Source organism: Manduca sexta, chromosome 16, assembly GCF_014839805.1.
Source record: "Manduca sexta isolate Smith_Timp_Sample1 chromosome 16, JHU_Msex_v1.0, whole genome shotgun sequence".
In the NCBI taxonomy this organism is placed as follows: Eukaryota; Metazoa; Arthropoda; class Insecta; order Lepidoptera; family Sphingidae; genus Manduca; species Manduca sexta.
In genome coordinates this window covers 8,833,387-8,857,910 of record NC_051130.1, presented here as the reverse complement: position 1 = coordinate 8,857,910, position 24,524 = coordinate 8,833,387, and the positions used below count along the sequence as shown (strand labels likewise).

At 34.5% G+C, this 24,524-nt stretch overlaps 1 protein-coding gene across 10 annotated transcripts in view; it reads right to left on the bottom strand.

Moving 5' to 3' along the window:
• Nucleotides 1–24,524, bottom strand: part of LOC115448505 (high affinity cAMP-specific and IBMX-insensitive 3',5'-cyclic phosphodiesterase 8) — a 226,816-nt gene that overhangs the window by 43,460 nt on the left and 158,832 nt on the right. For all 10 annotated transcript variants that reach the window (XM_037439130.1, XM_037439135.1, XM_037439134.1 and 7 more), the window contains one exon: nt 8,920–8,979. In XM_037439130.1, coding sequence (XP_037295027.1) covers nt 8,920–8,979 — 60 coding nt within the window. The remainder of the gene's footprint in view (nt 1–8,919; nt 8,980–24,524) is intronic.

The window sequence follows — 24,524 nt, the reverse complement described above, 5'->3', positions numbered from 1 at the left end:
CTCATAAGGCGAAGCGAAGGTGCAGGCGAAATATGGGCGGCCTGGTTGCACTTCTGCCTATCCCTTCGGGGATGAAGGTGTGATATGTGTGGTTTTATTATAGATTTAAATACAGTAGCTTCTATTTGAGGCTGTTGCTGCATTAAAGTCCGGTAAAATACTTTTTAATATACAGATTAACAGCTGATAATAGTTTTCAATTAGTGCATAATATGCACTGTATATTATATTTTTTGCAATCAGACCAGTAATGATAGAAAATAGCTATATTATCTTATTAGGGAATATTGCGGGGGTTTATCAGTAATTTAGAAATAGCGGTCTTTTTCCGACATCCGAATTTATCCCAACATATTATATTCACCAAAAAAGCGGCGATAGCCTAGTTGGGTGTGGAACGGACTGCCGAGACGAATGTCCGCAGGTTCAAATCCCAAGGGCACACACCTCTGACTTTTCTAAAATCATGTGTGTATTCTTTGTGAATTATCGTTCGCTTTAACGGTGAAGGAAAACATCGTGAGGAAACCTGCACATCTGAGAAGTTCTCTATAGGAATTTCGAAGGTGAGTGAAGTCTACCAATCCGCACTAGGCCAGCGTGGTGGACTAAGGCCTAATCCCTCTCATTAGTAGAGGAGGCCCGTGCTCAGCAGTGGGCAAGTATATAATACAGGGCTGATATTATTATTATTATTATTATTATATTCACCAATATGCTTGTATACTGTTGGTAGGGTATTTGTAACTACCCGGATAGCGACCACCGTACACAATGTGAAAAACCACATACTGGTCTGTGTAAGTCTGTCGCGTTCCGGTACCAGCCTGTGTATATGTGGCTTCAAACAGGCAGGGATAATTGTGTCTGCTGGCGAGGGATAATGATCTTTTTTCAGTCTACTCTACCTAAACCTCATTCTATGTACCATCAGGTGCAGCGGGGTCACTGACGTGCATGTACATAAATGCCCAGTACACTGCTAACCACCACGACCAATTTTCCAGTCTAAAGCAAGGCCTAATAAGAGTGTTTTCACTCGAACGATTCAAGCGTATGCTTTTAGTTAAGGCCTTTTGGAATGCACAGACGGCACGTATTGGATTAACACTGAAATCTCAGCAAATGCGTCGGGGTTAAGATCCATCTGGGTTTTTCGGTTTGTACGGTCTGGTCTCTTGCAGCTAAAAGAAATGGGGATGTTTCTACGTTCGATTTTTCTATTTATTTTATGGTAAATAGTACGTAAAATCAGCTGTTCGGTGAAAACTGAAGAAATTTCTTAAAAAATAAGGAAATAGTGTAGATTCAGGCTGTATACCTGAATTAGTAGACTGATATGACACTTAGAAAAGATTCGATTATTAAATTTATTAATTTATCAGACAAGCAGTTATAACGAACTGTTAAGTGTATTTACCCTGTTAATCTCTAATTGTTCTTTAAATTCGCCATGTAACTGTCACGTGTTATAGTGAGACTGTGGCATAAATTTAGATTTCGGTAAAAAATTATGTATCTTTAAATTGTGTTGATTGCTTCGGATTCGAACTTAAAAAACACTAAGACCTCTGAGCATGCTATACTAAAGATGCAATACGTAAACTGAGACATACACCATTTTCGGAACAAATTTGTATACATCTTAGAAACGACGTTATTCTCTTTTTCTATATGAAAATACACGTAGGCGTATCTTATTTCATAAGCTATTTAGATATACTTTTACAGACGAAATACGATAAGAGGTTATCGGTTTGAATAGATATTCAGATTTACCGCTGAGATCATTTTTATATTTTCAATAGATGTTTTTGATATTTGCTTAAGCGTTTCTTATTGTCCTGTTGAAGTGTTGGTCTTTTGATGGTTCGAAATCCGTTTCAAGTACGATTTAGGCAAGGCTTACGTGGGTGCCTTAGAAAGATTTTCAATTGGTACATAAGGTAGGTTAAATGGAAGATAAAATACATTTAATTCATAAAGTTTTATTGGTCTATTATTTCGCAACATAACTTAAGCACACACCTTTATAGTCAAAGGGTTAGATAGATATCCAATTATATTTCCTTTGATTGAATTTATATTGGGAAAAGCTGCGTTACTTAAAAGGTATATCAGACTAAAATTTTTGGAAACTCGGGTACCTAATTTTGAAAAAAAAAAATCACACTTTAGCGGCTTCCTTGCAGATTAATTCATATCCTAGCTCCTCATTGGATTCTTACCCAAGTATGCAATTAAAAATAAGGCAATTTCATAAATCTAGTACGTATATATTTGTATCGTGGATTACTTGTAATCGATTGATGTATTGACATAATAAGAACGGAGTTCCATAGCTGAAAACCTCATGCTGTTACACCTTGACCGATCGCTTCTTTGAATGTATTGAGTAGGTACACGACTGCAAATCGTATAAAGCCTGCCAAGTGACGGGTCGAGGAGTCTATATATCGAAGCTTAATCGACCTTCATGGACGCCATGAGGAGGGTGCAAGCGGGTGCACGTGCACACTTCTGTCCGGAACAAATCAAAATAAAAATAACTGAATGACAATGGGAACTATCGACCATAGAGGTTTTATTATGGTTTATCATATACAAATACCCGCGCGATTTTTATTTGAAAAAAAAAAAGAAAATATGATTTTATGTAGTAGTATAGTGTGTAGATGCAGATGCTGATAAAAATAATTTTGGCAGCGCCCATGGCGACCTTATTAAACGTACATTACTTTACATCTGAAGGGGTAGACAGAGGTGTAACCAGGACATTGACTTTGCGCCACATGTGTCCTGTCCCAGCTCCCATGATGTGATAGGTAGTGAGCATTTTGCTGCCTTTATTATTATTTGTCAATTAAACATAGATTGTGTTAAAATTTCTGCCAGCTACCTACTACGGTTCATAAGAAGCCTTTAGAAATTCAAACAAACTAACAGACGTACGCTTCCCACGATCCCGTTCTGAACTTCAGGTACGGAACTCTAAAAAACAATTCCGTACATAGTCGATTGCAAAACAAATACCCGTGGAACATGCAAATACACCTAGTTTGTAACTCCTAACTTCATAATACGTGGCAAATATTAACAAAGTTTGGGGCGGCGGGGCTGTATCCAAGATAGACATAAAGGTAAAAGTTATTAGTCGCTTGAATAGACACGGATTTATAAGGCAAAACTCTAACTTTTGTATACCCAGCTATTATGCTGACATTTTTAGGAATATCATCATCATCATCATTACCACTACTGAACATGGGTTTCCTCCAAAGATTTCCATATCTTCCTATTGGAAGCGACCTGCATCCAGGCCATCCTACGACTTTTATTAGGTCGTCTCTCCACCTCGTGGGTAGACGTCCGACGCCGCGCTTGGGAGTTCGTGGTCTCCACTCCAGAACCTTCGTGCCCCAACAACCACCAGTTCTGCGAACTATGTGCCTACTGCTACTTGATCTTGCTAATCAGATGGGCATTACTATAAGGAGTTTATAATGCTTTAAAGAATAAATTCTCAAATTCGAGTAAAATTTACCTATTGCTGTTAAAACTAAGTAAGCGTCAGAGAATCTTGCGTTGGTATATTGTTTGAACAAGGCAATAATGAAAGTTAACTTTAATTTTACTAACGCTATAAATAAAAAATATTTATGACAGTTGCTTCAGCAATTTCAACAGATATCAGTTTTATTTTAGAACTAGGTTTTGCCTTCTTCGCCCGCGTGAAAAAGTTTTTCCGGTATAAATATTTTCCCGGGATAAAAAATAGCGTATGGCGCTCAGGGGTAATGTATCTCACTGTAAGTAAAAACAAAGATTTAGTAGTTCCTGAGATAAGCGCGATCAAACAAACAAAGTCTTTAGCTTTAAATATTAGTATAGATTTATACTTATAATACCAATAAAAGCTATATATAACGATTGCCTTATAAATGACATAATAATATTAAGGATATTTAATTAATTATACAACTCCATTAGTAAACAAATTACAAGATATATTTAACCACGATTCTATTAATCACTTGAGGATAAGGGACAATTTAGATTATTAAAAATGCAACAGTTATATTAATAACTAGCTTCCGCTCGCAGCTTCGCCCGCGTGGATTTCGGACTTCAAAAATGGAGGAGGTGCTCAATTTGTCGGGATGTTTTTTTAATGTATGGTGGTATGCAGGTGGTCCGATTGTCCGGTCAGGGTCTGATGATGGGATCCTGGTGAAATCGAAGGAAGCTTATAGCATGAATCAGTTTTCGCGCGTGATGGCTTATTATTAGCGTATTTCATGTATAACTTTGGTGTTTCTATACCGATTTCTATGATTCTTTTTTATGGAATATTTAATAATGTTAACTTTGTTAATTAGGGATGACTGAAAGTGTTATAAACGTAAGAGTAGACAAATATAATGAGAAAGCTTCGAACTGCTAAGCTATCGGGAGTTACACGTGTTATTGTGAGTCAACCATAAAAGATAGACATATGCTGTCGTGGGATATTTTTTACATAATTTTAAGGAGAACATTTCCGTCATACATGATTTCTGCGTAGCTTTAACCATTAAGGTTGCACACGCGACGGAAGCTTAAAAATGGAGTAACTTCTCCCGTTTTCCCAACATTTCCCTTCACTGCTCTGCTCCTATTAATTGTAGCGTGATGAAAAGTAAACTATAACCAGCGCAGGAGTATGACAAATAATTGTACCAAGTTTCGTTAAAATCCGTCGAGTAGTTTTTGTTTCTATAACGGTTATACAGACAGACAAAAATTTTACTAATTGCATTTTTGGCATCAGTATCGATCCCTAATCACCCTCTGATAGTTATTATTTTGGAAATATATTTCATGTACAGAATTGACCTCTCTACAGATTTATTATAAGTATATATAGATGAAATGCTAATAACGTTACTTTTAATTATTACACTATTGCCATCCAGTACTTGTACGACTACCGCTCCGAGGTCTTGGATGTAAATGATCTGGCAAAAAGTGTTAATAACACTTTTTGCTAGATCATTCATCATCATCACAACACGGGATGGAATTGCATTAGCTGCGCTTCTGTCTACCTCTTCGGGGATAAAATTCGTGAATGGGTAAATAATTTTTAGTTATTAATCATTATTATCAACCACATAAAGTCCACTGCTGAACATTGGCCTCGCCCAAAGATTTCCAGACGGACCTGTCGAAAGCGGCTTGCATCCAACGTGTTAATATTGAAATTAAATTAAACAATTCGTAGATCACACAGAAATATTCTAAGAAAATAACATTAACAAATAAAGCAATTCCAACTGTCCGACCTTCTGCAAAAGGTTACGATTGCCGTCGCGCGTTAGACATAATGACTTTATCGCCTTTTTCATTACGTTTAAGACGTGTGAGCAAGTTTGGTAGATATTATGAGTATAACTTTTCTAATATTGTTAACTGACTTGTATACAGTGTATTATTCTAGTCTGTATTATAAAATGACCCACTGCTGGGCTCGAGCTTCCTCGTCTATTGAGAGGGATTGGCCTAGTGCTGATTAGCAGACTTCACACACTTTCAAATTTCTTATACTTGAGAACTTCTGAACTTCTCCACTATGCAGATTTCTTCACAATGTTTTCCTTCATCGTTAAAGTAAGCAATAATTCATAAGGAATACGTCATACATAACTTAAGAAAATTCAAAGGTGCGTGCCCTTGGGTTTTGAACCTGCGGACATTTGTCTCGACAGTTTGTTCCACTTCTAACTACAATTAGTCGCTATAATTAATTGAAATTACTATAATAATTTGACGTGGTACTTATTTGTTTACATATGTGAAAAGGGCTCGTGGAACATGCTATATAGTTATAATTTGTACAACTTTCCCGTAATATTGTTAGGAAACTCGTATGTGCTATTGTAGACGGTTAATTGGGTGAATATGTTGTAATCTATTTAAAGAAGTATCACTAACGAGCTGCTAATGACTTCGCAACCTTGCTCACGTTATCATATCAATTTACATTAACATTTGTTATTGGAGTTAAAACTTGCATAATACGAGATAATTTTCATCGTTTAATCTTTATATCTGTATAATTAGCATTGAATTCTTGGTTTTATCAAGATCGGACCAAATCACGGCATAATTAAAAGGGATGACTTAACAATTACATAGCTTATAAATTATACAATTTAATTTGGGCGGTCATTTCATTTATGTTTGTGTATGAATTATATTAAAACAAAACCTGCAGGCGTTTCTCATTTCGTTTCTTTTGCCTCATTATAATAATGAAACCAATTATAATGTTTTGCTTTTACATATTTTCAATTCTGTGTGAAATGTTTTACGTCAGCCGTTGTAAAGTAAAATGGGAATGTTTTTGAAGATCTCATCCTTTATCCTTGTTGTGGAGCTGATTCTAAATTCTCTAGTACATTTTAACTTTACAATATGTACGTCCATATCTGACTTCAACCCTGGTTGAAAATACTTAACAGTTAACAGGAACGCAGAAACAAAAGGAGACTTGGCATAAACTACAATATAACTTTTAGAGTGGATGCAGACGGTGTAGGTAATTTATTATACAGCTTAGCGACGCTCTTGATATATTACTAACATTAACAGTAAATACGATGCATGGAATGTACATTTAAATGTGAGACTACTTTACTGAAAACGCACAAAGAGCCTAATATAAACCCCTTGTTGAAATGCTGCGAGAAACGAAACCACATTTCGTACTAACTATTCCTTTTTTAAAAAGAAGCGGCAAATTACAACACGCATTTATAGTATTATTTACGATTTCCACGGACAGGCGCAGCGGTCGTCCCCACCTCACCCAAGCTGGGTTTAATTATCCCCGTCAAATATCCCCATCTGTATCTAAGCCTACGACACAATCCAATAATTACGTAGTTTCACTAAACATACCTTTGTTCTCTTGCATTGTAAATGTTAGTTTACTCTATTTAACAAGAAATTGTTTTGTAGGAAGTAACGTATTTCGTCTCAAATAGTAGTCTCAGACACTTTAACGTCTGTTTGTCGTACTCTGTGACATCGCAGCAGAACTATTTTATTTAATATTCTTTTCAAAGTAAAAGAATCGTTGAAACGTTTATGATTTTTAATAGGTGCTCTGGGCTTACAGAGAAATGAAGTGACCCAAATCGTTAATGAAATACACTGCGTTTACATTTTCATAATTTTCCAAATATTTATTAAGAAAATAAGGTCACATTTATTGGAAAAATGAACGACAAATTCCGCCCTCCATCAAACCGTTGAAGTTGAAAAAATCTAAAATATTTGAGATAGATAAAAGTTCTGTTAAGGATAAATTAAACATTGTTTCTGAACAAATATCTTCTTAAACTCCCTAATTCGCGAATCAAATTCATATAGAATTTTAAGCTTATCACAGAGAGGGATCCGAGTTATATTTTTTGATAAAGACCAAGACGTATTACTCAGTCGCAGTGCTCGGGGCACGCTAATGTAAAAGCACCTGTATGCAACGTACGTACATACATTTGCATATATCTAAGGAACCTGCGGTCGATACGGGGACGACAGACGGGCCGCTATCTAGCCTACAGACTAGGAAATAGGCAAATTTTAGTACAGAAAGTTAGGTTTTGAGCATGAAACGTGAGCATGGTAAAACACTTGATATAGATATGTTTCGGTGAACTATCTGGGAGTCTACTTAGTGAAAAGTTATACTCGTTAAAATATTACAGTTGATAAGATAAAATTAGCTATTTGATGTGTAATTTTGATGCAGTATGTAACAATTATACATAATGCCAAATATCGGAATGCGCGCCAGACCTTTGTTTTTTTAAATATTATACATACCATAATATATATTACATATAGGTACAGCGTATGTACATTCAGTCAAAGCTACGAACAAAAACAAGTTGAGACAGGTTTAGATTTTTAAATGATGTTAACTGTACATCACATAAAGTAATATTTTAAGAAAATGTAAATTCAAACTCATGTCAAAAAGTCCTCACCAGTCATCGATTTTCTCAGCCACCATAAGTTTTAAAAACCGACCGACTTGGCTAAACTTTTACGGATTTTCGTATACATGTGGAAGTTTGAGAGTAACCTTCTAACTTATAACAAAAGGTATGAAGAATCGTTTTTGAGGTGAATACGCGCGCTGTTTCCATATCCAAAATTGTTAACAAGGTTGTACTTTATCGAAAAGGTGTGACAAGTAAGTTAAAACCAAAACCAGTATAGGTGTTTTTCGTATGAAAAAACTGTGGTTTATACGGTCAACAACATCAGGTAATTGTATATATGTAGTTATTTGAAATATCCGAAAAATATGTATAAAAATCGAAATAATCATCCCTTCTCCTTAACTTCGGTAAAATGTGCGCTTTCATTCACTGTAACTATTGGGTTTGCTAAACAACTTAATAATTGCTGCGCCACTAATTAGAAATATTAAACTATGACTAGTTCATCATTGTTGGCTGTTGTTCAAGCAACTACAATTAGTTACGTACTTGAAACTATTGCTCGAAATCACTCGGTCTTTCATTACTATATCAAAACATTTATAGCAGAGAAACAGCGCTTCAATGCCATTCGTTATACAATTTAAATTGCACTGTTGAATACAATGAAATCTAGACAATACAAAATACATTCACAGCTTGTTCCAGAATATTCTGCTCCATATAACAAAGAGGAATCAGGCAGTTCTAGGAGTCTTCTTCTTCGGAGCCAGATTACTTACCTCGCCTTAAAAATAAGCTCATAACAGCACCTATTGTGTTCAATATTTTTATTATTTCGTTAAAAGGATAAGCCATTCTTTGTATACGATTCAAAGGCTTCAATTTTAATGTATTAAGTCTATTATAATACAATAAAACATACCTTTTCTTCACGACCGCTATGAGAATAATGTGTTGAGTGCTTTTCGTTCCTCTTATTGCTCTGAAACAAAGGAAATTAGACATTATAGGTATGTTTCCATGAGTGGCGTAGGGTCCGTATAACACGATTCTTGCCGGCTTCTTTTTATATAGAATTTATGAAGAATTTAATTATCATTAGAACGATTTGCAGACCCCATTTATGCATATTAGTACCTATATGTTTTGTCAGATTCCCTTTCGGAATATTTCACCTTCCGCCACTGGTTTCCATGTTATGTTGTAAACTCGTCATTATTTTATGTATTTTGTAGTTATAGTATTGGTGTAAAATTGTTGACAATATTCTACGTTTGTGTTCAGAGACCACATTTGAAATGAAATGTGATTTTTGTCAAGGCTGATGTGGGTCGGTTTATTCCCATGGGACCCCCTTATCAAACGAGAATGACGTGGAGTATAAATAAAGCTTTATTCTTGTGGTTCGTGCGATTACGGAGATTGTCAGATGTCCGTCAATGTTTCGTGGACCGAGAGGTCTTTGGTTCGATTTCTTTATTTTCGTTTTACAATATTATTAACCTGTGTTTAGATTCCTTGAGAAATTTAGTTATTTGAAAAAACAACTATAATGGTTTAAAATGGAATTATGACAATCGGCGGACTGAGGTTTTTTTTCGTCCGAAACTTCAAAGTGACAATATCTACCAACATTTTACAATTATATATATATTTTTTAAGTTAGTTGATGACGGTCGGATCTTTACCAAATAAGCTGTGTCATGAAGCAGAGCAGTCGGTTTTTAGGTACTGATTAAATTAAATTTATCACAGAATCCTAGGGTTGTAAGGTTTTTTAATTTCTATAGCCTCGCGAACCATCGAAGGTAGAAATCAGGCTTCGAAACGCCGGAACAAAATGTACATCAAACCCCGATTTAACGCGAAAACTAGGTTATTACGATGTCTAACAATCGACTAAACATAAGTGAATCCTTTTATTATGTTAATTTTATGAATTAACCAGTGTTTAAAGCTCAGAACACTATTACAGTTAGAAAGAGATTTTCTATGATTAATTTTATTTTGTGTTTCGTTGTATAATTCAAGGCAGTAATACTCAGTTTTAAGTAGCACAAACATTGGGTAAGATTCGAGGAATTCTGAATAATAATTCATCCGTGAAGATTCTAATGTAAGAAAGAGCTCTAAACACAGACAAAATGTTTTCGTGCCTAATACATCAATTATTGTAAGGTTTTATGTAAGGTATTTATGAAGTTACTTGGATATTTTACTTCATTAATATGGATTCGGTTTTTAAAATTCTCATCAGAATGAGGTCATCTGTGGTTTACCCGTAGAGATATTTAGCGTCGTGTTTACATTCTTTTATTCACGTTCATGTGTGAAAGATTTTTCCGGTATACAAGTCCTGCTATATATTTTCTCAGGATAGAGCTCATTTCCTTCAAAGGATCTCAGACTATCTCCGTACCAAAATTCATCTAAATCCGTTGGGTTGTTTTTGGGTTTACTGCTTTCCATCACGCAGACAGCGGTAGAATTTTAATCGTTTACGCAGCGCACGCAACGTTAGCTCTCACAAGGAATAAATGTTCCCCGTATTTGCAAAAATTTTCATTGATGCTCCGTTCCTATTGGTCATAGTGTATTGTTATATAGCCTTGTTTGTTCGCCTCAGTAGCTTCTGAGATGAGCGCGTTCAAATGAACAAACAAACTTTTCAGCTTTATTAAATAGTATTGTATGTGTTATGTTATATATACATTTATAACACCATAACAGTTTGTGTACTAAACCGATATTTTATAGACAAACTGTGGAGTGAAGACATTAATTTTAACAATTGGTTTCAATATACCTGTGGGACGCTTCTTTGAATTCTCGCAGGTTGCAAATATATGCAAGTTCTGGGATAAAATTTTGTGCAATCGTATGGCCCGCAAAGGACGTAAACGTCATAAATTAATTAAATCAATGCTATGGCGAAATAAGAATTTCGTATTGTAATTGGGTTTGATGAATTTATTCTCATAAAAACATACGGGTCATTTACAATCTTAGAAATAAATATATTCACACGCATCACGCATTTATCCCCGAAGGGGTATGCAGGGACGCCACTTTTTGCCACATGTCCGTCCCATGATGTGATAGGGGGCGAGCCTATCGCCATATCGGTCTCAAATTCCAGACTTCGGGCTGATACTGAGCAGAAAAATCTAAATATCACTTTGCCCGACCCGGAATACGAACCCAGGTCCTCAGAACGCTGTCGTATCGCGCATGCAGTACAACTACGCCTCCGAGGCAGTCATAAATATATTCATGTTACTAATTTGCAAAATAAAAATTCAAGATTAAAAAACAAGGATACATAAAGAATACCTTAATGTGAAACTTACACGGCTATTCGCGTTACTGAAGCTTGAAACTCGTGAAATGTTAATTCGTGATGTTTCTTGTAATCTAGGTGAAGGCAACACGACGTAGTCTAACTAATTAAATAACTTGAAATGTTTGTACGCGGAACTGAGCCCCAAGCATGAATAATAATTAATCGTCAAGTATTTGTATCGGGTAAGTTAACGTATAAATATTTTTCTACAGTTGTTTGACAAAAAAGTAAGTCAATAAAGAGGTTCTGGCTATTCCCCACGGGTGTAGAGTCGGACATCTAAACATATTATAAAACAAAGTCCCCTTTCTGTCGTTTTGTGAAATGAAATTTGGTATGGAGATAGTTTAAGACCCTGAGAAGGTTATAGGCTACTATCCCGGGAAAATATATAACGCGATTTTTATACCAGAAAACTCTTTCACGCGAGCGATGCCGCGAGCAAAAGCTAGTAGTAAATAATTCTATGCGATTCCCTTAAATTTTGAGTTTAATTTTACCATCGTTACGTAATTTACTATAAGACATTTACATGTGCGTTATGTTTATTCCGTGTAGTAAAATTTCCCATACAAAAATTTACTTAAACGAAACTTAAACGTACTTTACGTGTACTAGTAAGAATTCGTGCTAGTTACTCCGTTCCTAAATGTAAAAGGGCGGTGCCATTAAACACGCAAGCGTTATGTATTTCTCCTTACTATACGTTATTTTCAAAGTTTTTATGCTGGGAGTGTATTACGGTAATTAATATATGAGTAATAGTCGCTTTGACTTGTATCAGTTAAATTAATAGCATTGGAGGTGGGTGGAAGTTTTGAATTGATAATGCTACCTCTTATTTAATACTAACCAGTTGCCCTGGTTTCACACGGGTGTCGCAACATTTATGCCTATATTCTTTTCTAATGTATAAAACATGAATGAATTATACACGTAAACCTTTCTCTTGAATTACTTTGTCCATTAGTGAAACAGTATAAAAATCGGTTTGGTAGTTTTTGAGTTTTTTGCGTTCAAAGTTACGCAGCGCGACTTAATTTGATAGTATCTAAGGATCAATTCGAAAGTTTATGAAAGTGTTTGGATGTTTGTTACAAATAAATACGGAAATTTATGAATGGATTTAGATGGAATTTAGCATATAGATTGACGATGCTCTTGATTAACATATAGGCTACTTTTATGCAGTATGGCTTCTATCCTAGAGAAGAATTTCATACGGGTCATACCGCAAACAACACGTAGTTACATACAGGAAGTGACCAATGGCGTCGGCGCTTAAACACCAGGTAAAATAATAATCATTACGCATGTTATAAATATTTGTCGAAATCCTTGGCAAATTGCAACATCTAAAACGAAAATTCCACGAATGTGTATTTGGAGCGAAATCATGCTTATTGTATTAGCCGCCGTGTTAAATAACATCCATACAATTACTTCCAAGAAGGTTCGAATTCAAAGGAACTCGGTTATGCAAGAAATTACGAAGGTTTCGAAAAGCAACACCGATACACAAAGAACAAACAAAGTAATTAGCGAGAAATAATATTAACATTTCTTGAAAAGGAAGTAAACATTCAGAAGATTTTAATCAAATGAACGTAAACAATAATAAAAGGAATTAGGTATTATTATAAAGTAATTATCTGGCCTGTTTATGGATGTTCGAAAATAACAGGAGTTTGCTGTTGACTTACTTTGCACAAAAGTAATTATACATTAAATTTGTTTTTTATGAAAGTATTTTTAAATTTTACTGGTGGTAGGTCTTTTATATGTGGGAGTCCGCTTGGGTAGGTATCATCGCTATATCTATTTCTGCCGCCAAGCCGCAGTGTGTAGTCATTGTTGTGTTCCAGTTTAAATGACATTGTAGCCAGTGTAACTAATGGGCATAATAACACTTAACATCTCATGAAACTTATTTAAAAGAAATACCGCGACTATGCGTGTTTAGGGCCATTAAAGAAAATGTGGTGTGGAAATAAAATTACATGAATAACTAATATAAATAATTGCACACGGAAAAGAGGTGGCGTGTGTGTTAAACACACATTTATCGTACATACGCGTACTTTATTAGCAAAGTTTAGTTTAGTAGAAAGAACAAAGAAAACAATAACCTTTTGAGAATAAGAAAAGAAATATAGAATTATTAAAAATTTTGATCTTATCTATAGGTAAAATTAAGGTCGCGAATAATTAAAACACACACACACGCCCACACATAGAGGAAGAGAGAGAGATACACGCGCTTTGAATTTCCAAAGCCTGCGGTCAATAAGTGCACCCACTTAAAATGTGTAACTAAAATGTGAGTACTTAAAATACATTGCGAATTAGCTAGGTATATTTTTACAATTATCAATGAATGGCCCACTATAATGGAGCTCCTTATTTATGTTGAGCTAATCTATTCAATAAACCTCGCAAACAAATTTCGATACTTACGAAGCGGAGCGAACAAATTTGTAGGCCGTTTTAAATAATCTTTGTTAATGAAATTTTAGAACCAATGTTTATTGTAAACAGTTAATAGATGTTTCTTGGATAGCACTGTATTATAATCTTACTTCAACATAATGGTTGGAATTTGTGATGTTAACCAGTCTGCTATTTCTAAACGAAAATAACCTCAGTGAAATTAGTTGTATATTATATTGTACATTGACCGAGGAAATATTAGATACCTAATAATATTTTCATATACATTTGCTATTAAAGAGTAAACAAAAATATATTTTATGATTTTACATATGATAAATAATGTTTTACACGCAAAATCTTAAATGATACAAAAATCTCTTTGATGCAAATCGGCCGGAACTTATGACTTCGCAATCGACATAGTTATTTGGACAGAAAAGATATATCATGATACTGGCTTAGATCCAACCTGTTGAGAGACATTTAATTATTATTTATTTTGTAATTAATGCTCGCAATTGGCTAGGCCATTATTATTAATGATATTGGAATGACGTCATCCATCATGGCGATCATTAATATACTATTAGATCGATATCTATTCAAAGAAAATTATAATGAAGGATTAAGTGTTTCTATTTTTATGTTTATTAATTGCCGCTCATTTTATGATTGGAAAGTTTATTTACAGCTCTGAAGTAATCAATTAATTTATTTGCGTTACTTTAGTAAACTTTATTAGAAATAATAAAAATATGGTATCTAATAAAAACGGGATTAAAAATCAAGCTCATAGCGGTACTTGTAGGAAAATGTATTAAAATGGATTTTTAAGGTTCTTAAATAATGTCGACGCTTGCAAGGCTAATTGACTGAAGTGACATTATTTTGCAACACTAAGTTTCGTACATATTTAAAATTAGCACTATTTTATGTTTTTTTAAACAAGTTAAATTTTTTCGAAAAAAATTTCGCTTTAGTCAATTAGCTTTTCAACCGTCGATGTGTTTTAAGTTGTATCGTCGCGTCGCGCCTACGCACGTGCACGTAGGATCGTGCAATAGCTTGGTATTTTATAATTAATACCATCCCTATTGTTAACATCACCCTTATTATTTTGTTACTATAATTAATTTTCATTTGTTATAAAACTAGATATATTCACTTTATTGGTTATTTAGTTAATGTTAAGTAAAACTTTTCAATGGAAAATTCTTTGCAAATTTTGCTAAAGTTTCATAAATTTCGATTACGTATGTAGCGAAAATTTTAAAGTTCGTACATTAAACCATAAATTGCAAACTAGAGAACAAACACACACAAATCTTACGAAGACTGCAAGCTTTGATCTTAAAGCGAAAGTTCACTTAATTTCTGAAGTTATTCGACGATGAATGATTCAAACTTTGACCAGACTCAAAAATAGTGTAAAACTTAAAGCCACGGCTGAATGGGATCATGAAACTGAAAGGAACGCAGCAATCAAACTTCGACGAGACGAGGCTGAAAATGAACTGCTTTATTTGAGGTTGCACGATGCAAAGCCATCGACGCGGTTAGGCGTCGCGGATGGCAACTTATTATTAATGAAGTTTTATTACGTAGTAAGCCTACTATTCGTTTTTATAGCCAGATGGCTTCTGGTGGTCCGATCGCTACCCCCACAGGGTTACCCGTTGGACTAATCTGAGGATTACCTAAATATTTCATTAGGATCGCTCCAGTCGTTTCAGAGTTGATAAAAAACATACTGTTAGATAAGCAGAATTTCAAACACTTTCGTAGATAATATACACTTTATTTTTCCTTAATCCTATCACAAATCTCGTAAATTCCAACTATAATATCACTACAGCGCCAATGATCACTCCACGAGAGCTCAACATCAACTGCCCTAGCGGAGACAACACAGTCTCCCACCTAAACTACGCCGGAAGAGCTGAATCGGAAGTAAAACGATTAAATGATCAAAATTAAATAATTAATACATTCAATATAAAATTACAAAATCATAACATTTGCGAGACTTGAATTTAATAACAATAGTTATTATTTAAACTTAGTAGTTCATTCAACGGAAGTTATTAACAATAATCTGGCGCTTTTATTAAAGTACCCTTACAATACATATATACAATTATTTTATAGGGTAATTTTGATAATCCGCTAATAAATGAAACCACATAATCGTCTTTACCTCTGCTAACATTGTACCAAAAGCTTGAATAACAAATAATTGCAATAAAATTAAAGTTTTACTCCTCTGATTTTCATAATTTTATAGTTTAACAAAAATTAAACTGATTTAGAAATGAGAAAAATATTAAATAATATGTAATACAAATGATTCGTAACACTTTGTATATTGCCGCCCGTAATTTTTGCGTCTTAATATATGACGCGCATGGTCAAGGTCATTTGCTCGAGGAGGGCTTTAATTACTACTATATACACTATCCATTACTATCTAGGGATATAAAAGTAAACTTAATACACGATAATGCAGTCAAAAGTCGCAGTGGACTCGTAACAATGCACTTTCACACTTCGTTTGGAAGAACGATCGCATCCCAGAAGCATTGTGCGAGTTCGCAATCCATCTTCCGTATTTGTATAATATTCCTTAGTGCTTTAGCGTCTAAGGCGAAGATACACATGCCTGTGAACTAAACAGGAGCATAGATAACGGCGTGTAGAACTGGTATACTTTGCATACATTTGCAAGTAGCTTGTAATTTACTTCGTTTCATGCCTGACTTTGCAAGTAGATTTATAAGGCGGTGTTATTTATGAAAGCAGATGTTTTTAACGCCCATTTTAAATAATATTTATTTTTCTACAATTTTTATTTTCAATGATCGGAACGCCTTCTTGGGTAAAGGCAGGGAGGCCTGACTTATAAGATTAACACACTTAAAATAACTAAGTACTAAATATAGTGGTGTCAGCTGCAGTCTAAAAATCAAATGGGCAATCCCCTGATCGCGAGATATAGGAATGTCATTTAGCGTATGCACATGAGGTGGCATGTGCGAGTAGTTGTTACGAAAATATGTCAGCTATAGGCATGTGTATCTCTGCCTTTATAGTCGATCACTTTGTGGCATTTCACGTCAAGGTAAAACGCAAACGAAGACGCATTAACGAAACAACACTTCTTCCCCTTTTCCGGAGGGGGGATATGGTGTAACAAGTCTATTTCGCCAGCCAAATCCATGTAAGTCGGGGATAATCAGAATATTACGATGAACTAACCTTATAGAAGTTCTTTGTTATGATAATATATCAATGAATTTGTATTTCATACTATTGTTTGTTTATAAATTTTTAGGTGAGCATCAAATGATGAAATGTGTAAAAGTCAGGTAATGAACAAACAAGCGTCTTATTTACAATATCTATAAGGCTGTATATTCTGTCACCAGCAGAGACCGTCATTAATTAGGAGTCAAAGGCGCTGCTTAGCTCGTGCATGCGCGGCAACTCTCAGTGAATGGGCTTTTGAGGGCTCCTTCAGACGCACGCGCGGTGTTAAGACGTTTTTTGTTTCGTCTTGTTTGCTTCAAAGGATAAAATTTGTCTAATGAAGTATGTTTCCTTGTTTGACCAAGTTATTGGTTTAATTGCTTTTCTTATTTATTTTTTTTAATATTCAAATTCAAATTTTATTGCACACAATATTTAGGGTGATAGTTTAATAAAGGAACGCTTTAGTAATGTTCACTGAGAAGCATCTAGGGGCTAACACATTGAAACGAATTTATTTTAATTGGGTACTTATTATAATTATTTACACAATATAGACTTGTTGACATTAATTCCGAACATTTTACAATAATTTTCAAAACAACCTCTAATGGTACATATACTCCGCTCACTCGCTCCGCTATAAAATTGTATTCCAAATTACAAGCAGTTAACTTATCGATTGTCCTGCAGTATGCAAAAACCCTTCCCTAACGGTTCGACGGTATGGCTGTTCCAGCTACGTTTTATCTTAGCACGCAACAGGAATTCCAGTGTAAAACATATTACGTCGAAAAACGAAACAAAAGGTGTAGTATTTTTTTAAGATTACGTACATAATAAAAAAAGCTGCGCACAACCATAATTATGAATGTAATTATGGTTGTGCGCAGCTTTTTTTAAACTTATTTTACAGCTCACAAAGGGAAATAATATTGAATAGCCGTGAAGTTTTTTTCGAATAATTAATAACTTAAAAAATAAGAGAATTTACAAAAATTTTAGAACTCTTTTGAATCATAGTCAGGCATAAAAATTGTTGAATAAATTAAAAACTTGACACTAAATATTCTTATATTATATAATATAAAGTAAACCTTGTAAAATTATTTAACTAAAGCAAAAAGTATTGTTGCTATGGACAGAAAGTTTTGGCGATTTGAAAATTGGAATTTGTACAACTACTTTTGTGGCTGACTGTACATGGTAACGAGACTAATTTTTAATGTATTAAATTGGTATATTTAACACTGAGGAAATGACGCAGAGCTTGATCTTTATGGTGCTATTTAGGTCATGATACCTCCATTAAATAATTTTTGAACCTATGAAATAACGAAACGAGATCGAACATGAGTAAGCCGTAATTAAACTAAATTTATTGTGAAATGTTTTTACATCATATCAACCCAATAGCTACTTCCATTGAAACTGAAACTTAATTAACAGCCGCAAATATGGTCAGATAATACAAATTCACAAATTATCTTACAATTGCCAGACGTAAAAAACATTAAAGGAATGCAAAGAGATTAACGATTCACTTGAATTGCGGTTGAAGTAATTCTGATTAAAAAATTTAACCTTTCTGTAAATGCTACTCGTGTATACGTCGTGAACAATTCGCCATTTTGCTATGTACAAAATGTTAATCACAGATTAAAAATTTCTATAGTCCACAGTAATTAGCGAGGGAGATTTATAAAAAGCATTAACGTATTTTAAATCTTATAGGGTACGTAATTAAATATGTATTTGGTTGTCAAATTATTTTCTGACTCGTACCTAGTCTTGGAGTTACCATGTGGACTACAGAATCTAGATTGAAATGCCAGTTGCGCTGACTAATTATATTACTTATCTGTAATCTGATTTAATGTTATCCTTGCATCATATTTTAATCCCTAATATTTCTTGAAAATCATGATTCAACATCCTACTAATATTAGGCAAAATTTTGCGAAGATGTTTGTAAACAAACGCAAACAGCGCTCATTGTTTTCATGAAGTTTGAAACATATAGAACATGTCATGAATTAGCGTTATAGGCTACTTTTATTAAGTTGAACTTTATACTGCAAAAACCCTTTCACAAAAGCGAACCTACGAGCAATGCTTTGTACTTCATAAATCTAAAAGTAATTCAATTAATTTGTCGTAATAAATTCTCACGCCCCGAAACTATGAAAACTTTTGTCCATACATTTCTGTTCCACATTAATTACAATGGGGAATATCGCGTAATCCCAAATCGGCCATTTACATACAAACGTGAATTACCCTAATTGCTTGATCACGTTGAGACAAAAACGGTATTTGCGACGTTTCCCGCTGAGGTCACGTATGGCCTTCAATGGCATTTGTATTCAGGGCCGTACTTGGAGAGAGATGGGTCATAAGCTGAAACGAACGGGGGCTTTATTGATTATAAAAAATGATAGTGTACTATAGTTTTTTTTCCACCTTTATGACATAGAAAATAAAGTTTTAAATGAATGAATCGTACAGTGAACTGATGTTCAATCGTCAGAGGCGTTGGTAAGATTTTTTCTGTATAGTACACGTTAAGTTATGAGATGTTTGAGCAGCAAATTTCCGTCGCATATTTGCTACTAAAATACGGTAGCATGAATATTGGACGCGTGTAAACTTTGAATACTAAATCATGTTACCATGGTTAATAGTAAACTCAACATGTATGGGAGTCAGCTGTACGAATCTCGTACATGACATGTTTTATTGTCAAACGACTACAAAGAAATACTTAACCGTTAATTTACTTGATACGAATACTTGACGCCATTCTTTATTATTTGTGCTTGGCTACATATGATAGTCATAGGAAAAAATATTCAACACAAATTTAAACGTTTGGTTTATGGATAAAATAGGTGTTTTTTTACATTTGCAACCTTTATTAAAATTCAAACCTACAGAATTCAAGGGTAAATGTGATCAATACCTTATCACAATATTACAAAAAAAGCCTTATTCCATCGCCAATTAAGCAGTAACTCGCAACCGATATTTTAAAGTAAAGAATCTTAGGCAAATGAAAATGCCGGTTACATTTATCATTATGAAAGTGTAAACACATCCTCGCCCCAGGGTCCCACTCCGGCTCTGTTTGTATATGATTTGAGTTAGGAAATGAAACGTTCGGAATACACTTGCCGACATAGATTTTTGTTGTACGGTGTCGGCTCCATTCCATCCTTAGCAACGGTCACAGAGGAAGCATTTCAATACGATATTAGAATTGAGTCGCACAATAAGGAAATGTGAGCGTGACATATTATTTGCCCGTTGAGGATTTTATACGTGTATGTGCTTTTTGGTACGAAATCTAATATGTTTTGATATGTTCGTAAATTATGCGGTCCTTGACATTTTTATTTACGGCAGTTTAGAAGTTAATATCTACATATTACGGTTTATTTTGGATTTGTGTGATTTTTTATGTGAAGGTCTAGTTAGTGTTAGATACGGTTACTGATATCTACATTATGCAAAGACCTGAATAGCAAAAAAATATATTGAATTTAAATTAAACCTATTATTGATAATTGCAGATCAGATGTCAAAGAAAAAAATGGTAGCCACTAATAACAATTGCCAAGCACCAAGATATATCAGTACCTAACAACTCCTTTCTATATTACAATAGTTATTATTGCTAAAATGATGGGGCATATAAAATAAAATATGCCATAAATATAATACATTGTGTAGGGAATGGGTAAGAATTTAATAAGGTGTGTAATATCCATTCTGCAGAGCGAAGCAATAAAATGAAGCCCGTATCAAAGCACAATGTTGCAACATTGATAATATCATACATTGTGAATGCGTAATGTGAATTTGACCTATATATGTTACTAGCTTTTGCTCGTAGTATTGATCGTGTAAATGAGTTTTTCTGGGATAAAATTGCCGTCATATTTCTCGAGATAAAAAGTATGTCCTTTCCCAGAGTCTCAAACTATCTCCATACCAAATTTCGTTGGTTTGGTTTTTACGTTTTGTAATTTTTAAGTTTACCGGATTCAGACAGATGCGGCGGTGGATTTTGTTTCATAATATTTAATGATAGGATTCATTGTAGCTTGTTTCTTAGTACCTGGCTTGGTAGACACTATCTAGTCCTTCTGCTACTACATAACATTATGCTGACACTGTTGTATTCCGATATGAAAGATATTGTAACCTGAGAAACTATCGGCGATTATGAGACTTAACGTCAATTATTAGGGTGACGAGCGCAGTGCAATGCTTTGTAATTCGAAGTTGTTTGTTATAGTTACTGTTTAAGGCAGTCGTATAGCTTACTATTAGGCGCATACATGTATTACGCAAGTAAGGACAGATCATTTCCTAAAGAAGATTTCTCTGTTAAGCTAAGCGCTTGTGGGTCCGAAGAAAAATACCGCTAAATAAAACAGTTAAATTTTTCGAATATAAAAAAAACTGACATCTTTCTTATTCCATGTTAGGTAGAGTGCGTATTCAGGCGAAATTTGGTCAAACAAGGGCTGTGTCATTAAATCTTTTTCCTTTTAGAGCGATGTTACCTGTTGGTAACGAAGTCATCCCTCGGGATTGGATTCCTTGAACATAAGACAAAGGGGATAATACGAGGAGAAAATGTGGTGAAATATAAAATCGGGTATATTGTATAAAATAATACAGAAATCTGTCGTAAAGGTACTAATTCGTGGTAATAATGATATGTAAGGTTACATAGACTCTTTATAAGCATCCTTTGTTAGGTTAGGGAAGGGAAAAACTATATGTAAATTAATAATGCATTTATCATGGCTTTTGCATTTGCCTATTGTACTGACTACCTCGGTGGCGTAGTTGTACTGCACGCGCGGTATGACGGCGCTTTGAGGTCTTGGGTTCGAATCCTGGGTCGGACAAAGTGATATTTGGGTTTTTCTGCTCAGTATCAGCTCGGAGTCTGGAATTGGTGCCCGATTTGGCGATAGGCTCACCCCCCTATCACATCATGGGACGGAACACACTTGGCGAAAAGTGGGTGCCTTGGTTGCGCCTCTGCATATCCCTTCGGGGATTAATGCGTGATGTTGTGTGTGTGTATTGTAATGACTATAATGAAGGTAGTTTAAAGTGAATACATTATTATTTATATTCATTCTGTTCAAAATGGCATGATTATTTAAATTTGGAGTCTCTATACTGCATTTCCGTTTTACAATTTTGTTTCAAATTTTACTTGTCTTGAAATCACGGGTTTAATTTGAAATAATATAAGATAAGTAAAAATGTAACGTTATTTTCGTAGTAGTACAAAAAGGTATGTCCGGAGCCAAGAAAAAAATATAGAAAAGATAATTTAGTTGTACATATTACTCGGATACATTTCATGTTGTTTTGGCTTAGCAAAATATTCTGTCATGTTTAAATGAAAACGAAACACAGTGATCAAATATTCTGGGAAAACGGGCTTGTATTAATTCCATTTCTCTTTGAAGTTGCGGAAAAGTTTTAATATAAAAATACGATATTATTTTCTGCATGTATATGTAAGACTTCGAACTTCATTTATTATTGTACGGATTAGAACTTGAATTTTCTAGTTCTTTTTACAGTTAAGTAACGAGACTAACATGGCCTGTTCTGCATGGCACTGTACTGTGTGCATTACCATTCGACATTAAGGTGGTAGCTCAAGGTCCATTTTCATACATTTTGTTTCGGCTTTAATCTGGGTAACTATTACTGGCCGAAATATCCATGATTATTAATTATTTTTACGTTTTTCTTTCAACTGCGAGAACTAATCACTAACTAGACGTGAATTTAAATTCTTTACTTGCCAATACTTGTTTAGTTACCCAGATTAAAGCCGAAACAAAATGTATGAAAATGGACCTTGAGCTACCACCTTAAATGTTATGCTTTACAATATTCTTACGGAAACTGTAACGAATGCCTTTAATCTATTTTAAAGCAGAAAACAATAGTCTCGTCTATTGTAGAAAATAAAGCGTAAGGTATTACAGATCTATCCACCATGCTTGCAATCCAAACATACAGAAAAATTATATCCAAAACAATAGTAGTATGGATTGGTATTGGACATAGCTCCATCCATCAAATTCGAAGGCAATATTCCAAAAACAATGGCCCGCAGGTATATCGCGAACTGGGAATTAAATGACCGTCAGACACCGACAGATGTTTCGTTACAATACCAGTTGGTATAAAAGGGGTGCATTTCAATTTGCAAGTGCGTGCAGCGTTGTATCGAGCTGGCCCCAATTTGCCATCGCTGAATGGTGAGCACATTACGTTCGTGATTATGGGAGTGTGAATCATATGTTTTATGCTAAACGATAGTATTGTTATGGAATGTAGGAAGATAGCCATGGAATACGCCTTTTGTTCCACAATGCAGTTTTAGTCGATTTCGTCTTTCGCTTCATATGAATAATAATAGTATCAGCCCAGTATTGATATACTGTCCTACTTATGGGCCTTCACTACTACTGAGAGGGTTTATTCCTACGTCAGCCACACAGGCAGAGTGGGGATTGGCAGAATTTACATACAGTTTTTAAAGAACTTAGGTATGCAGGTTTCCTTATGACGTTGCCCTTCATCGTTAATTCAAGTAATATTGCAAAAATAACACACACATAACTTTAAAAAAGTCAAAGGTGTGTGCCCTTGGGTGTTAAATCTACGGACATTCGTCTCAGCAGTCCGTTCCACTCCCAACTACGCTATTTTAATCCAAGACTTGACTGATTTATGCCGAATTTAATTAAATTTGTCCAGCGTATTATGCGTTTACTTTTAATACATTTTTACAACATCAAAATAAAACTATTTTTCGGATTTTATCGCGGTGTTAATATTTTAGTTTTCTCCCGACGCGACATTTCGAAGACTTTGCAGCCTTCGTGGTCACAGAGGGAACAGCCACGCTAAATTCCGAACAATAGTTAAATTTTGATGTCTAACATTCGCGTAAACATAAGACATTTTTACAAATACAATGGATTTAATTATTGATTTCACAACATAACTCTCTACAATGAATCATCATGACGGTGCGGGATAATTATTTATATGCTGACGTATAAATTAAACAGAGTTATTATGATATTATTGTTATAATATTGTCCTCTCATGTGGTAATGACTAACTTATCTAAATATTCGTCTTCCCTGTCACCTCATTATTATTTAGTATTAAAAGTGGTATTATTTAGAGCAGTCACGCACTAATGAGCTGTTAATGCTAGAACATTCAATTTGTGCGTGTGTTGATCATTTGCAAGGACTGGAGTGGGTTTCATTAGTTGGATTTCAGAAAATCACTTTCTCTATTCTTAGGTTGTGATTAGAACCTTGCAATAGTGCTAGCAGTGGTGAAGGGTGAAAGTTTCCAAAAGGAAACCCGACACAACATATGCATGAACGCGGTCTACAAATCGTTTTAATGATAATTAGATTCTACATAAATTCTAGACA